Raw genomic sequence first — 18018 nt, 5'->3', positions numbered from 1 at the left:
TAATTTTACTCATTTTACAGAAGCCCAGACAGATGAGCACAATTACCGCAGGCTACTCACCGTGAAATAGCATGCGCTCGTTGTGGTGGTTGTGATTCTCCTCAGACACCTCCTTCTGTCTGTGACAGAATCGCTCTCTCAGCTTCTTGTTGACAACTTTCTGAATCTTTATGAAGAAGAAAGAAGCTAGTTATCAGTAAAATATAAGTTTATCATTTACTATGGTTTCCTCTATGTGAAGTCAATTTGTTTTGTTTGTTGAAGATCCTTAAAGATAACAAAGTTGCCAAGGTCAGTATTCAGCTAATACACTGGCTATCAGTGATAAAATTTTTAGTTATAATATTTGCTGCTTTGTACCAGAATTAGGCTCTTACCTCAAACTCATGTCAGGAGTTAAAAAAAAAAAAAGAGGTTGTTCCTATACTTAATGAATTTTATGAAATGGGGGTCCTATAAATCTATCTTTTTTAAAAAAAGCTCTCTAATAAATACCAATGGACAGCAGTGTAAGTTCCACAGGTTTGCTAGCTCAAAGTACTAAACTCATTCTCAATAGATTTTATTCATGATGCCCCTTTGGAAAAGCATTAACAGCTACCTATTTTAAACTACAAATGAAGATGTTGCCATTAAGAGATGCATTTATTCTCATATCATTACTGACTCAAGTACACTGACAATCTGGACCTTTCATTGTACTTTCAAAAGATAAAATCCTTGGTACAGTCCAAAGTGTGGATGAGCTGGGAGACTCATTCATAAATTCATCACCACTGATTTCGCCTTCAGAATGGTGTTTAAGGGAGTCTCAGTTTCAGTTTCTAGTGAGCCATGGTCCTGGGGGTTACAGGTTGCACTGTAGTGACAGAATCTGATATCAGGTAATAGGCAATTATTTTTAACAGTGTGAAAATACAACTTAATTTTTTACTCTTTAGATTTGACTTTTAGGCAATTCTTGCAGTACAGTTTTTATTATAAAGTTTTAAACTTACTCGTATGACATTGTATCTGTTGAATATCCCACCAGCATTACCACCATCTCTGTGTTCCCGAATAGTACTCTGCATCTATAAAACAAAATGTAATAATTAACTTCATGAAAATATGAAGTTAATTAATAAGTTAATTAATAAGCCAGAGTGTAACATTAATGATGCTCCTTCCATTGTTTTCAATATTTAAATTTTTATATCGTTTCAACTAATAAATCTAGTTGGTTAACACATTTAGTAGATAAGTACTTTTGTAAGTAGTCATATTACATTTATATATTTTCTCACAGAAGCTTTGAAAGATTTTCCCATAAACACAGCTGAGAAACAGACAATATCACTTTAAATCATCTACATTTACTATTTTATGCTATGGAGACAGAGAAACAACATTGTATTGAGATCAAACCTCTTCACACTGATTAATACCCCCTTAGACAAATGCTAAAAATAATTCCTAAAAATCCAGTATATTTTTATTCCCAAGGTGAAGCATTCCACATTATCCCAACAGTCCTTATGTTAGGTACTTGAGGTCTAACTACATAGACAAGGGCAAGGTGAATACGATCTTCAATGAACTAAACGGAATAGCTTTCTTCTCCCACTATGCATTCTGCTACTCTAACTGAAATTATGAAAACTAAATAAAGCTTTTTTAAAGACCCATATTTTTTGGGCTGAGATGTAGTCAGTGGTAGAGTTCTCGTCTAGCATGTACAAGGCAAGTCTGGGGCAACAAAAGGCCATTCAGTGCCAGCAAACAGGATGTCCTCCTGAGAAGCTGGCTAATAAGCATGAGCCAAAATACTGCTCGGGGACAATGGTCTTGATTTCCCAACTTGAGAGTGAAAATCACATGAATGTTACTTAAAAACAAATGAGTACATCTTTATCTGCTTATACCTTTGCACAACTGTAGAACCAGGCAGCCTACTTATAATAATGAAATTACGGGTGAGAAGTGAGGCACAAGCCATCAACAGAGAGGGAATCTCCATGCCACTGATGCACCACGTGGGCCATACAAATAGCCTTACTACAGTGCTTGAGAATTATACAGCAGGCTTCTGAACATATGTGAAAATTAGATATATTTTAGAACTACATAAAAATTAAGATTAGAAGATACCTGCTATCAATGAGGCAAGATTCTCATTCCATATTACCTTAGGTAGCATTCTAATATAACAAACAGTTTCAAGGAAGTTTCTACATTAAAAAGTCAGATCTGCTGTAAAACGAGATAGGCTTATAAGTGAAAACAATGTGGCATGGTTCTAATCCAAAGTCATATTTTAATTTCAGCAATATTCCATTGCAACAGCTAAAGGAGACTGATTAGTATGTATGGGATCATATAGTAGTATAAGATGAGCTTATGCCTTCTGGAAGGGCAGGCCTAACTCTAGACTCAGGAAAGGAAAATTAACAGTTTTGGAGTCCATTACCTCTTCTTCTACTGACTGATACTCTTTATCTTCTGGAGCAAGATCTAGCAAAATCGTTCCCTGGTTTACACAGTGAAAAGTCAAATAAGGATTGGTTCCTGGGAGAGAAAAAGAGTCATAAATATTGGCATTCTGGTATGAGTCTAAACTATTTTCAATTTAAATATCAAACATATATTAAACAAATACAACTAAGATAAGAAATGGAGATGTGCTCAGGGATCTATTTTATCTGTTATTAGTGAGCTCTCTGTATAGAGAAAGTCTCTCAACAAACAGTTGTTAAGCTGAAATCAGTAGTGAAGATATGTCTGACTCAAACCGGTACCACACTGAAATTACAATGTAATTAAGTCTAAAATATAGGAATTATTATCTAAACCTTCTTCTTGGGTGACTTGAAAGTCACAGTAGTTTTATAATACATTATCCTTATAATTTCATGTATGGTCTAAAATACAGACAAATAAGCATCAGTCAAATTCAGAAACCTCCTTTTTAGTTTGTCACCTTGAAATTTTATTAGCTATGTAGACTGACTAATTCCCTTGGCTCCCTGCAGTGAAAGTACGTCCAACAAATAGAGAAATGATAAACACAAGCAAGAAATCTGTAAGAGGCTTGTAACAACAAAGGACAATGGAAAAAGACTGAGCTGACAGTCACGAGGAAGGGAGAATTGTTCAAGGTCAGATTATGAAGATTGGGTTGTGGGGTCTGATTCCACCCAAAAAGCTATGGGATCCAACTGAAGGGTTTTAACCACAGAGATTTTAGCATACACTCATTGGGAATAACCCTCTGGTTACACTGCAGAGAAAAGCATGGAAAGCAATGGTGAAGGCCGGAGACAAGCCTCACAGCTGGGAGCCATCAGGAATGGTGGTAGTGGCTTGAATTAGGTAAAATAAGTGGGGAAAAAGCAGTACACTCTAGAGGTTACAGAGGACTTAGGATGTAAAGTACAGGGAGAAAAGGCAGAAGGATGCCCAGATCTCTGGGTATGATGGGAGTGGGATGCCAACCACTGACATGCAGAAGACATGATTATTCCGGAACAATTATATGCTGAGACCTTATGGTCCCACTGCCTGAGCGCCAATGCCAGCCTTGACATTCATCTTGTATCACTGATTTCTGAAAAATTTTCCAAATAGCTCACCTTGCTGTCCACCTAAAAGTCTTTCTACTCCTTTTATTAATTTGTGGCGGTGTCCATACGCATTGATGCCTATTTCTTTCAATTCTTCATGACCCATATCAGCCAACACATCTAGTGTAATCTGAAAAATGAAAAAAAAAAAAAAAATTGCTCAATCTTGCAGCTCCTCAGAGGATAAAAGCTCTTCCATTTGTCTACAAAGCTATGATCACCAAACAAATTTTATTTTTATTTATTTATTTTGGCAGAACCGGAGATTGAACTCAGGCCCTTGTGCTTACCAGGCAAGCACTTATCCTACTGAGCTATCTCCCCAGACCCTACCAAACAAATTTCAAAGATTGTTCTGTTTCCTTTTTAAGTCTGAATTATAGTTTCCTTGATTACCTTTTCAGCTTTTTCCCCCTAACTCAAAATACTCTCTTTGCTTTAAAATCAATGGCGAATTAAAAAGGAAAAAAACACTACTGCAGACACACAAAAGAAAAGACACACACACTGCTATATTTCTTTTTGATGATTTACATCTTTGATCTTCTGTACCTTGAGGCTTAGTAAAGATCAGTAGCTTGTGGATGGGGAAACCCTGTACCCTAGAATCCAGCAGGAAACAGAAAGCAATGGCAGGGCAGAGAGAGGGGGGTTTGGTATGACTGGCAGAATGCAGTATAATGAGTAAGCAGTTTTAGGTTAGCAGATTTGAGGTAAAGACGAGGAAGTTCCCTCTGCTAACAAGTATTCAGGGTAGGAATAGGCTGCCTAGAAAGCAGTGATTTATTGAAGGACGTATTAAGTTAGAGGTCAGTTTTTAAAAAGCTACACACAAAAATTTTAGTTTGGGCAAGGAAAGAAAGTAGATGGTTTTGAAATCTCTCATAGACTCTAATATTTAACAATCACTGCTGTTGAAATTTTTGGGCATTTATCCTTGTAAATGGGGATGATTAGTTGGCTCAAAAATCTCTAATAATAGTATCTGAGAATCAAGTGTGACTGTGCTACCACCCAGTGGCAGTGTTCTGCAACATACAGGACGAAATGGGGTGGCCACATCTTTTGAGGGCCGATCTATAATTTCACTGCCTAGAAGTAGGCTCTGTGACAATCCAAACATAGCTTTTAATTTTCAATTTCCTTGGAAAACTAAGAAATCCTTTTATAGACACTCTTCTGCTAAGTCAAATGAGATATTTGTAGTCCAGCCACTGCTTTTCTACCCTTCTTGGGCTTAATGTTTAAAAAAACGGATTGGGCCTGCAGCTCTGCTGATTTTTATTGTCAGAATGAAACATTATATGAGTCTGATCATCTCAGTGCATCTCATGAGCATACATCACTTACGCTCTGAAGTAATTTAGCATATTGCTTCTAAGTGGCCATTTAAGAAATAATTGCTCCATTGCAAAAAATGGGCAATTCACTTTGAATCACCCAAAGGAAGTTTTCATCAGAGCTTTTAAAAGCAACACTTCTGAAATAGCTATCTTTGAAACAGAAGAGTTTACAAAATAATTTTGATTTTTTTACATTTTTATTTAAATGTGCCTTTAATTACTATCTATTGATATTCTATTGCAAATATATGCTAGATAAAAATAGCCCAGAAGACTTCTGATTATCTGGATATAACAAACTTAAGGTTAAGAGGGATTAAAGACATTCAAAAAGATATTTTAAGCAATCTATAGGGACATAAAAATCCTGAATCTTGGAATTAATCTGCCTTCCCTATAGTTTCTTTTTATGGATACACTACTACAGAGGTAATTCAGTTCACAAACGTTTTGTTCTATAACTTTGGACAACTTTCTTCTACACTTTTGGCTTTTTTTTTTTTTTTTGCGGAACTGGGGATTGAACTCAGGCCCTTGTGCTTAGCAGGGAAACACTTATTCTACTGAGCCATCTCCCCGGCCCCACTTCTACACTTTTGGAAAAGATGTCCACATTTGTATCTTCTTGTGTGGGAAAGATGGATGTGGTCATGTTTGTCACCTGATGCAGAATTTGCAAAGAAAAATAAAATTCTGCCAAACGCTTCTATTTGCAAGCCTGTTTGCAAACAAAAGCATTCGTGAACTGTAATTCCACTGTACTTGTTCAAATTAGGTTTCTTAAGTGAAGAAGTATTTGAAACTCCACAATTATTTTGGATATGATTACAATGAAAAGATATAACTTTAATGTCGCTGTAGCAGAGGTTTAATGTTGTCAACACAAAAATCTTCAAGAAATCAAAGAGGTAAAAGAATTCTTACTGTTTTTTATATTCACCTAAGCTATTTCTATAAATCAAAAGATGAATTCATAGAAATTCTTTTTGTTTTTAATCATGTAAGTATGTATGTATTTGGTACAGGGTCTCGCTATGCAGCTTGGACTTATAATGATCCTCCTGTCTCAGCCTCCCCAGCACTGAGATTACAGGTGTGTACCACCATATCCAGTAGAGACTAGCACAGTGTGGGGCCAGCAAGACATGCAGTATTGGGGATTGAACCTAGGTCCTTGTCCTTCCAATGCAGGTGCTTAGACCACTGAGCTATCTTACTAGCCCAAATACACGGAAATTCTTATAGCACTCTCTTAATCTTCACCACCTAAAAGAAGACCCATGAGATGTGTTTACTAAAGTACATTTTAAAAATTGGCACAAGATGGCATGGAATTATAACTCCCTTGACATTAGTAGGTATTTTATAGTTAAAGGAAGTGATAGGTTAAATGTCTTTTAACGTAAAGTTACACAGCTAGTAAGAAGGAAAAAATAATTAGAATCAAGGTCTTCATTTAATCCACTAATACTTCTATTCAAGAATTTTGATCATTGAAAGTGTTACAGATGAACTATAATATAAAAGAAAATTAGCAAAAAGAAAAACCATAATAGAAAAAAGATCTCAGGTTTAATTAGCCTACAGATAGATTATAAGTCTACAAAGAAGTCAGAATAGGGCAAAGGCCAGTGAAGAATTCAGAAGCTATATCACATAAAGAACAACTGAAAAAGTCAGAATATTTCTCCTAAAATAGGGGTAGATTTGTACAGGTAAGTGATTGAAAGGATAAACTCTTATGATGAGTTGACTAGGTTTTAAAAAGACAGGAAAGGCTGTATTATGGTAAAGTGGGCTGATTGGTAGCCCTTAAAAAGAAAGGTCAATGTTTTTTAACCCCTAGGATTTGTGAATGTCACAAGGAGTTTCCAGATGTAATTAAAGATCTGGAGATGAGACCATCATGAAGGGTAGGCCGCATGTTCAGTAAGAGAAACATGGAAAGTGATTACATGGGCAGGCCCTAAAGTCTTATAAAAGAAGCAGAACAAAGACAGGCAGATGAGAAAGCAAGGTGAAGATGGTGGCAGGAACTGAAGTAATGTGGCCGAAAGTCTCAGAAGCTGGCAGACACACAGGATGGCTTCTGCCTCAGAGCCTCTGGAGGGTATGCCGCCTGACATCATCTTGATTTCAGACTTCCGAGGGAATAAATTGCTATTTGGCCACTAAGTTGTTGTAACTGACAATGGCAGGCCTATTAAACAACATATATGTACATTGCAGGTTACATTTCTGAGCAAAACTCAGTAAACCTGAGACAAATGGATTAAACAGGGGGCAGAGTTGGGCATAATTTAGTAATAAGCATTCCTGCCTGGACGACATGGATAACCTAAAGGAGTGACTTAATGACCTCTAAATACTCTTCCCATGCTAAGATTCCATGTATATCAGTAATTGTTAATTTAAACTCAGGTACTGAGCCTCTTTCAGTATTTAATGCTGACAATGATAATAATAAGGACCAGGGAGATAGCTCAGCAGAAGAAGCACCTGCCTGGCAAGCACAGGGTCCTGAGTTCAATCCCTCATACCGCAAAGAAAAAAAAAAAAGATAATAATAAATACATGCAATATGAAGAACTCATTATCCAGTAGAAAAATAGCATGAATATGGAAGGATCTTGATTTGCAAATAATACTAGAGAAATGAGATGAAGAAATGCTAACATAGTTTTTAAGAACAAAATTAAGAGAAAAAGATAATTTTGAAAACGTTCTTTTGAGGTAGTTTTATGGGCTATGCTTGTTTGTTTTTGTGGGGCTGGAGCTGCTCCCAGGACTCTGTGCATGCTAGGTAAGCTACGCTCCAACCCTCATAGTCTTAAGTTCTGAGAGGTGATGAAATGAACACACACAAATGCTTACAAAGATAAAACAAGGTAACAAAGACTCTCAATAGTTTATGGGAGAAGTATAAAATGGCTTCTATACAAATGTGTTACAGGTTTTAAAACAGCTGTTAAGTAGGAAAAAAAAAGGCAACTAATAACTTAATGTTTAACCAAAGTTTCAAATACATAGAGAACAATTTACCTGCTCTGTTTCAAAGATATCCCGCAGATGTTCAAGGCCAAGGCTTTTTAGGAACTGGCTGATATTCATGTCAAGACCAGCAACTGGAACAGAAACAGAATAAAGATTCTCAGAAAGAATTTCATGAATCTAAAGAAACTTTCACTGTCTATTTAAAGCCATGTTGTTTGGTTACACAGAAGATTTTACATAGCATAACATAATTCAGAATACATAAATTTACTTCAGGTATTTCAAGTTATCGCTGAGTTTGGCTCAGAAGGAAAAGCAGAGTGCTTTATCACTTCAGTAATGCAGGCATCTGTCCTAATGATGAGGTTAGAATTAGACTTAGAATACAGAATTCAATAATATACCTACATATACATGCTATATTGAAATTGTACTTCTACTAGCATAAAGTACTGTTTTATACAGGATAACTTAATACTTTTGACAAATGAAAAAATCAAAATGTACTATTGTTTTAGTTTGTACTCCTTAAATAATCAGTTGTTTTCTAATGTAATTTCAGTAATAAGATTCACTCAGCAGTTCAGGAAGATACTATCGTTGGAGATGGACATACCAGAATACAATATAAATAAATAATGTAGGTGCCAAAGAAAGGGCAGCTTTCTATGAAGTACTTCTTGTAAGATGATGTGTGTTCAAAATTTACAGGTAGGATATTTAAGTGATGTGTTCAATAACAACAGAAAAAAGTGAAACTGTTCCAGGAAAAAAAAAAAAAAAAAAAGGTACAAAGAAGTCAGTCTTTGTAGACCACACGCACCTTCTCCTTCCTTCCTTTCCGTACCGGCTGCACCATCTCCGGCATTGGAGGCTCCGCCTACTGCCAACTCTGCTAATGGGCCAGTGAGGTTATCTATGCTGCTGGCCGCAGACAGGCAGGAGGGGGTGGATGCTGGTGAGATCAGAGACGCACTCACTACAGTCGCCTGAGGTTTAAAACAGGTAGGTAAAGCTTCCGGGGGCATGGCATCTATCAGCAGCGCTCTGATATCATCAGCCTAAAAAGAATAAAAAATTAAAAAACAAAACAAAACACACACACACAAAACAAAAACAAAACAAACAAACAAACAAAACCAGTGTATTATAAAAGTTAAGTTTTTCATTAAGTACTGAACATTGTGTGAATGTTTTCTTTTTTCTTTGTCCATGCCAGGCACAGAAACTGGAACTTGGAAGTTGTGCGTTGCTGTAACAAAACTATGAAGTGGCTTTGGCTGGAGCCAGGTGATGGCACAGTGGCTGCTACAGAGGGCTAGAAAACAGGCAGGTTTGTGGAGGCTAAAGATGGGAAGTGAGCCATGCAGTATCGCGCCTGCAAGCACTGGCACACGAAGAATACGAAAGACAAAATGCACCTATGAAACTTGGAGGTGTATCTTAGGTGATTTCAAGAATGTGGACTCTGCCAACTACACTCAACTGCTTTATCTGCCCATCATAAGGTACAGCAAGAGAGAAATGAACTAAGAAAGTATTTTATTCTCTTTAAGGAAATACATTCAGTCAAGATATGTTAAATTGGAAAATAAAATTACACCTCATCTTCAATAAAACATGGCCTCACAGTACATGTCAGTTCACTGGTCTGATTATATTACCAAAGCCTTAACAAGACTTTTTAAGTGGTAGATTTTGAATTCTGAGATAGATGAAAGAACTTCTCTAAGAATCTTAAGGACATTGCTCCATAGTACTCTGACTTGCAATCCAAATCAGAGAAGGACGTGTTGCAAAAACACCTGAGGCTGTAGCTTCTGTCCAATGCAATGGATGTTCCTAGAGAGGAACCTCAAATTTATAACCATATCAATTGGGACTAAAGGATCAGATAGATCAAAATCAAGAAAGGTCTCGACATTTCTAGGAGCATAGGGCAGACTGAAAAAGCCACTTAACTGTAAATAGGGATGGATTCTACAGAAAGAGTACGATGACTCTGAAGATACAGCCCAGTGTTATAGAAAGCCAGGAAAACCGCTCCCCTGGGGCCGAAGTAGGCTCTACTCAAGGACCGCTCTGACTTCTGAGTAGATGGCTCTGAAAATGTATGCCTGAACTGGACTTTAGAACTGCTATGGACCAGTGATAGCTACCTGCTCACCTTGGGAGGGCTGTGAATGCAATGTAAATGTGAGAGAAATGTACATAATTTGTGGCCACAGGGTAGGATACTGGTAGAATAAAGACTACTACAAAATCTTTGTTTTGCCCTTAAAGGAGGTACAGTCAATTTTTCTATCTTTTTTTTTTTTCTTTTTGCAGTACTGGGGGTCGAACTTGGGTCCTTGAGCTTGCCAGGCCTGTGCTTATGCCACTGAGTCTTATCCGTGGCCCTGGGTTTTGTTTTTTCATTTCTGTATTCGGTACAAGGTCTCACTAGGCAGCTCGGACTCACAGTGATCCTCCTGTATTCAGCCGGCCCAGTACTGGGATTACAGGTGTGCACCACCATGCCTGGACTCTAGTTCGCCGGCTCAGCATGACTCGGCATGCAGGACTAAGGACTGAACCCTGGTCCCTCACTTTTCTTCTTTTTATGTAAGCTGGCTTTTCATAACTTGCTATGCACAAGAAAATGCAGTGGGATGCATAGCCCATTAGCCTTTAAGAGGAATGATAGCTTTTGCCATCTCCCTTGTGAAATGCAAAAACCCTATTAAAAACTGCAGCAAGATTACTTGACGAGATAGCACACGGGGACTGACAGGAGAGTTCCACCCTTCAACCACCTCTGCCCCAAGGGTATCAGTGGAGCCGTCTTTCCATTCTTGCTTCTGCCAGTAGGTGTACGCAACTAACTGCCCAAGTGACCCCAGCTTTTTCAGTGTAAGACTACTCCAGCCAAAGTGAGGAATCATGAGGTATTATTCTTAGTATTTTAAGCTATCAACTGCTTTCAAACAGTCTGTTATTCAGCAATAGATAAATGCAATAGAATATAACATGGAAAATTCTTTCTGGCTTAAAATTATAAATTATTGTGACTATTAAGCAACTTTCAGAAAGTTCAGAAATGATGAAAGGTTTAATTTAGCAATTAAATTTAGTTTTAAAAATATTTTTACAGTATACTGACTTTTCTTTTTTCATAAGAATACCATATTGCCCAGAGTGAATTTTTAAAATCTATTTCATGGATATATACTATACATATTTTTGAGAACATTAGTTATTCCACAATAATATGCCATGTTTAGAAGGTTCAAGGTATTTTGTTAAATGTAACTGAGGATCCATGCTAGAAATAGGATTTCCTGTGATTCATGCTTTCTCTTTGAAACTAACCTAAAGTAATTAATGAAATTAATTTACTACCTGATTTATCTTAACAAAATTTTAAGTATAACAAATGAGAACTTCAAAAAACTTTCAGAAGAAAACGTGTCCCTTTAGTTTTCTGTTAGTGCTGATTGTTTTACCACTGGATTTCACCAAGACGTGTTCATAAATGCACGTCTGCATTTATGCACTCGCATCCACTCCCCACAAGCCCCCTTCTCTAAGTGTCCCTTCTATTTTTTATGTCATCTCTTCCTCTTCACTTTTTCCTAGATTCTACAAATGAGAGAAACAGGTAACACTTATCTTTTTCATCTGGCTTAAAGAATCTGTTTTCACTCTAAACAAAGTGAACGTGACTAAAGGTAAACGTATTCAGCTGGAGAAAGTAATATCATCTCTGAAATTAGCATGAAAAATAGTGAACATCCGAAATGAAGACTTACTGTGGCCAGGTCTAAAGGTGTCTGACCTTCTTGGTTCTTCATAGTTGGATCTGCACCATGTGCTAGGAGCAGGGCACATAACTGTGTCCTTCCTTTTTGGGCTGCTTCGTGAAGTGGAGTAAATGCCCACTTATCTGTTGCGTTTACACACGTGTTGTATTTGATCAGTAATGCTGCTATGTCAACGTGCTGAGGAAATACAAAAGAATGCACAAAGTTAAGAATGAGAACATCTGAAGTTCCATCATGCAGGCTGTTTTCCTTATAACAATTTACCTTTTCTGTATTTGTATTTTCATCCTTTATAGAAATTTCTTCTAATGTAAAAAGAGTATTTTGCTCCTCTATCTGTATTTTGGACTTCCATCTTTTCTAGCTTTCTACAAAAATGTCAATTCCAGAGGGCTGGCCAAAGAGCTCAGGGGATTTGTGCAGGGGCCAGAGTTCAATCCCCAGGCCTGTTGTGTTGGCCCCGCCCGTGGGGCAGGCTGATATGGCAATTGAGACTGGGAATGGTGGTGCACACCTGTAATCCCAGCTCTTGGGAGGCTGTAAACAGGAGAATTACTATGAGTCCAATCTAGTAGTGAGACCCTGAACACGCTGTAGACCCTTCCCTTAAAAAAAAAAAAAAAAAAAAATTCAATTACACAAGTATTCTTTTATTCTGTAATTCTGCCTGAGCTTTTTATTTTTTACTCAATTGTCTAGCGTATTCAATTGTCTAGCATATTCTAGCATATTAAAAACTAGTACCTAAGATGAACTTGCTCTTGATTCTAAGTCTTCTATTAGTGATTTAACCTGCCAAATTTCTCAGACTGACAGGCTATATATACTACTTCTAATCTTCCCATTTCTCTTCTAACTTGCTGTATATGATCAAAAGATTCAAATGCTTTTTTTTACCCAGCCTTTGGAAAAGTAACATAAAATATATGACAAAAAATAGTCTGTTATGTCCAAAATGATTTACTACAGGGCAGTTAACCTATACAGAAGTGTCCTACTGTTAACAGTATGAAGTGGGGGAGGGGCAGGCAGCCTAATCAGACTAGGTCTTCCAAGAACAGGCTATGTTTTGTGATCCTTTAGAGGTTATGAGACTATACAATTAATTTTAGAGTTCAATTATTTTTAGACTAACACCAAAGAAGAAAGGAGGTATTATGTATGGTACTATTGAAATCATTTAAAATAAAACCCTAGTAATTTACTCTTATTCAAAAGATACATACTGGAAAAGCAATTTTTGTTTAATTTCAAATTTCTCCTGAGTCTTGTTATAAGTTATTTACATTATGCTTCTGATAACTATTTTTATTCTACTTCCATATTTACTGTCAAAGTAAGGTAATTCAGTAAACTAATGTGTACAATCTTCCAAAATTAGATAGTCCAAGAAAATTATGCTTCTGTATGTGTGTATGTATGAAACCAATTGTACAACCAGTATGTATTGTTAAGCTTTCTTTATACTGAATTTAGAGTTTATGCTTAGGGAAACTAATTACATTCTTGTTAAATGTGCTGAAAAATGTCTGAAAGAGCAATGAACAGGAAGGAGTTCATTACTGTCCAAATAAACTAAAAACACAATTCTTGAGCTCTGTAATTTTTTTAAATAGCTACACCACTGGGGCAAAAATAGTAACTGAAAATTAAGGACGACAAATGCAGTAAATAAGCTGTAACTCAGTACTACCCACTCTATGAGAGCAAAAAGTTTCCAGGAGAAAGAGTCAATTTAACATGGTTTCAGAATCAGCTGCAAGAGAAAATGTTTTAAATGACAAACACAACTAGGAGGGTTTTCATGTGACTTTAGAAAGCTGGATATGGAAGGAAGAGAAATGTGCTTGGGTTTCAGCTAAGTAATTTAATTGTTACACGGGCTTTCTCACAATGATGTCAAAAAGTCCCTAAAATTTCTTTTAGGGAAAACACTGGAAAATGAAAAAATTGAGAAAGAAAGCTAACAAACTCTCTGTGTCTTTACAAGGTATGATAAAAATGGTGAATGCCACTGCCAAGTGCCACCAACAGAAAGGCAGGGTCCTGAGAAAGAACGCGACAGCCTGTGCTCATCCACCCGATTCACTGGACCTGGCACTGCATCACTTCTGGCTCTTTTTCCAAATCAAAATGACCAAGAGAGGCAAACGTCTTCGATCAGTTCCGAACACTGAGATAGCCAAAGACACAAAAGAGGACTTCCAGAAACCTAAAAGTGGCAAGAACAATGGGTACGTTCCAAGTGAGGGGGATTTTGAAGCTGGTTACTGGCATGTGTCTCTTACTGTAATATATTTTTAAGTTTAAATATTCATGGGTAATTTTTTATTATGTCTCATGCATGACATAATAAGCTGAGCGCAGTAGTATATGTCTGTAATCCCACACACAGCTGATCGAGTTCTTTACAGGGAAAAGAAGAAATATACATCAAGAAATAATCACCAATAAATAACTGCATAAGTAAAAAGCTATGTATTTTTACAGGCATCTCATATTTTTATCTGATCTTGAGGCTAGACATTAACACTGATGTGGAGATGGTCAAATATATAGGTTATTTTTAAGACATAGAAAAGGCATGCTGCTCTCATGCTGGCTGGCTCGGTAAATGAACTGAAAGAGGCAAGGCGGGTGATAAGAGTACCTTGCCCTTTTATGTGGTCAGGTTACAGTATGGACTTTATACTGTTTCTTTATTTTTTTTTTTTTTTTCACTGTTTAAATCATTATAAGTTTTTTAACCCTTTAAAGAAGATCTGAGCACCTAAGTTTGGCTAGCAGGAAAAGTGAAGTTTGGAAAGACTAAGGGCCTTGTTGAAGGCTGCTGTGTTACTGAGAAGACTAAAGACCAGATTCTTAAGGTTTAGACTACAAGTTTAGGTTCTTTTCATGATAATACAGATGTCTGCAGGGTCTTGCTAAATTAAAAAAATAGTAATTTTTCTCAAAGTAAAAACAGGAAAGTATGGTATTTGGTAGTACTTTACCTATAACTGCTCTATAAGTTGCTTTATTATTACTATAGAAGCCTCTATTTGAGTAAAAATATAAACTACGTGGCCCAGCCAGCTCAAATATCACAGAGATCAATATCATACAGTCAACATTTTGGCATCCTAAATATCCAGCTAAGGCATATGTATAAACACAAGCAAAAGGAACTTTCAAGAGATTTATAGGTTTCTACATCTATTAAAGATATTCATCCTTTATTGAAAGGAAGACAAAGTAGTTCTAAAAAGTTTTCATAAGTCATTTATGATAGGTTATATCCCAATAAAAGCCATCACAAGTGGAAAACGTAAGGCGGACATGCATTTAATACACCTAAGTGTAACAAAGTCCACTGTGAAGCTGTTTGCTCTTATGTGGGGGCAGAGAGGAGCTGTGGCTGGCTGCTGCAGGTCAGATCCCAAAAGACTTAGGGGTACGTACTGCAAACCTGGAAAAGACTGACTGTACAGTTTTTACTCAATGTGTATTGCTTTGGTATCACTGTACAGTTGAAAAAATTATGTCAAATCATTGAAAGTTGACAACCACCTATTCTGTTAACATCAGTCCTAATTTTAACTGAGATTGATACATTCTGATTTGATACGGTATCTGACAGTAGATTAAAGGCTTAAAATAACATTACATAAACTTATTTTATAGAGCAGAGGGTCTCAGTGGGGAGGACGACCTTACTAGCTGCAATCTCAAAATCACCATGTATCATGAGAGAGATTACTAAAGGGGTAGGTTACATATGTGAAAAGTGGGACAAAAAAAGGTCAAGGAATTACCAAAGGTTTTAGTAAATTAATAATGCATGGTCATTAACTCACAGTTACTTGTTTTTTGAGCTTATAGATTTAATATATGAAGGACTTTGAGTGACTCAAAACACCACACAATGAGGTAAAAATCCTTGCTACAAACACATTATCTAGCATGAGAAAGGAATGGGTTGCTTACAGCCTCTAGCAAATACCTTCATATAAAGGTTGGAGAATTTTCTGCTCATTTTCAAATCAGTAAGTTACCTTCATTTTATTGAGCTAAGCAGTAGGGATTTGATAACAAGTGGTATGACATAAAAGAAATAGTGAAAAAAAAATGTGACTTTTTCTCAGTTGGAGATATAAAAAAGAACAGGAATTATATTAATTGTGAAGTTTATGACAGTGGAACTCTAGGCTGCTGGTTGTGGCACTGCCTGCCTTACACCCACCTCTCTTCACCTAATGACCAGCCAGCTTCCGAGGAGCATGAAATAAGACAGGGTCAACCTGCACTCTCCACTACTCTGTAGGCAAAAGGAGACCACTGCAAAGGTTCTTCTCTTCAGACTGGCTCGCAAATGACCCGCACATACATAAAGTAGCATCCCAACATTTTCACTGTAAGAATGGAGGCAACCCTTTCTTTCTTTTACAGAATACCTGTCAAGACTCTGAAAGTAGAAAACAGAAGGCGCAGAACTCTTCCACACACAGTCTATGAGCTCTCCAACTGTCTATACAGTTAACAGTGACATAAGCTTTATCAGATCAGATGACTAGTACAATATTTTGCCACCATTCTCCTTATTCATTAGGTTTACACTGAAGATAGAGCATTCCAGTTTACTGATTTTCATCAAGTTTATAAATGTTTAATTGAAACTGAGAAAAGGGATTAGCAAAAAATAAAATGGAGACAAGAGTGCTGCTAAAGAAGTGCTGAAAATTACTTGCCACAGGACATACATGTGTAGGTATAACTTAAGGGTAAAAGAATTACACACAACTTTATATGCAGCATGTTAGCAATAAAATAAGTAGCATACAAGATTTCTAGTGAAAATATTAGTTGCATAATGAAACCGAGAATTTTATGTGAAGGTTAAAAGAAAATCCTGATTTTGTTCCTGATCCTGCAGGCCATGCTGGCCCGGCCCTGGTTGTACTGTGCTGGCATCTGAGTCCAGTCGTGGCAATGCACGTCTGTAATCCCAGCACTGGGGAGGCTAAAAACAAGGAGGATCACTACAAGTCCAAGCTGCATAGTGAGACACTGTACTAAACACATGAAATTAAAAAAAAAAAAAAAAAAGAAAGAAAGAAAAAGAAAATCCTTGATTTCAATGAAAAATTATCATTTTTTTGAAAAGGCAACTTTATTACAATTTCAAAAGATTTTAGCATTGATAATGTATTTACTAAGCATAACTTTGAATTATTTTATATCATACCTAAAAGTTGTCTCAGTGCCTTTTCATTTGTTGCTGGGATAAAGTACCCAACACTCACAATTCAGGAAGGAAAGGTTTATTTAGCTCATAGTTAGTGGAAGTTTCAGTCCATACTCAGCTGGCTCCAAGACAGAGTGCAATGGAAAGCAGCAAAGAGTAAAGGGAGGAGCAGCACCTGCTGCAGCTAGCAAGCCCCTCTCCCCTCTACATTTGTATGCAGATTATCTGCCCCAGGGCGGGTGTAGTATTCACACCTGTAATCCCAGCATTGGATCATGAATTAATCACAAACTCCAGAAGCTGCCCTTATTGCATGAGGCTTTGGGGAGACATCTAGACATAAAGGATAACAGAAGTACAGTTTTCTTTCCTGTCTGTTCAACTTAAAAGTAGACTGCTTTCCTTAGAAGTATTTGCATTCAAGGTGCGGGGGAGATGGCTCAGTAGAATAAGCACTTGCTTGGCAAGCTCAAGGGCCTGAGTTCAATCCCCAGTACTGCCAAAAAAAAGAAGTATTTGCATTCAGATCATCACCTCCCTGAAATAGTAGTCTTTGCAGAATGGATGTGGGAAGATTAAGATACTTTGAAGGGCAAGGAAGAAGAGAACAAGAAGGAAGAACTGATTAGTCTGATTTTTATTTTTAATTTGTTAGACTTTTGCAAAACTACAAACCTTCCTTGACAATAGTGAATTCAACTGTGAAAACACCTGGCACATACAAAATGTCATCTGTGGAGTTTTACAGGTTAAATAGAGCTGACATGGAAGAACAGAGAAAGGTCTTATTTCTATTGCAGTGAAGCAATCAAGCTTGACAAGACCATGATTACCAGTCAGTCAGTCCTAACAGATGTCATCCAGCCCTCACAACATGTACCTCTTCAAGCTGGTCGTTGCGGGTATACCACTTTAAAGGGTGCTACTAGACTTGTACTGTGGATTTTTATTTAGTCATCAAATTTCATGAAACTATGTGTACCAACTACTCAACTACTTACCTGAACATTTTGGAAATGCCAACAAGAAATGTTACACTACCATAATTTCTA

General features: G+C 37.0%; 1 protein-coding gene across 1 annotated transcript in view; it reads right to left on the bottom strand.

The window, feature by feature from the left end:
• The window catches only part of Tnks (tankyrase), a 184483-nt gene that overhangs the window by 5360 nt on the left and 161105 nt on the right, over nt 1-18018 (bottom strand). The window contains exons 18-24 of the mRNA XM_004633286.2: nt 11731-11919; nt 8763-9000; nt 7988-8070; nt 3612-3732; nt 2450-2547; nt 999-1073; nt 61-166 (exon numbers count right to left, since the gene is read on the bottom strand). Coding sequence (XP_004633343.1) covers nt 61-166; nt 999-1073; nt 2450-2547; nt 3612-3732; nt 7988-8070; nt 8763-9000; nt 11731-11919 — 910 coding nt within the window. The remainder of the gene's footprint in view (nt 1-60; nt 167-998; nt 1074-2449; nt 2548-3611; nt 3733-7987; nt 8071-8762; nt 9001-11730; nt 11920-18018) is intronic.

This window comes from Octodon degus, unplaced genomic scaffold, assembly GCF_000260255.1.
Source record: "Octodon degus isolate 3935 unplaced genomic scaffold, OctDeg1.0 scaffold00053, whole genome shotgun sequence".
Taxonomy (NCBI): Eukaryota; Metazoa; Chordata; class Mammalia; order Rodentia; family Octodontidae; genus Octodon; species Octodon degus.
Note: the sequence above shows the minus strand (reverse complement) of the source record. Positions and strands in the feature narration are given on the sequence as shown.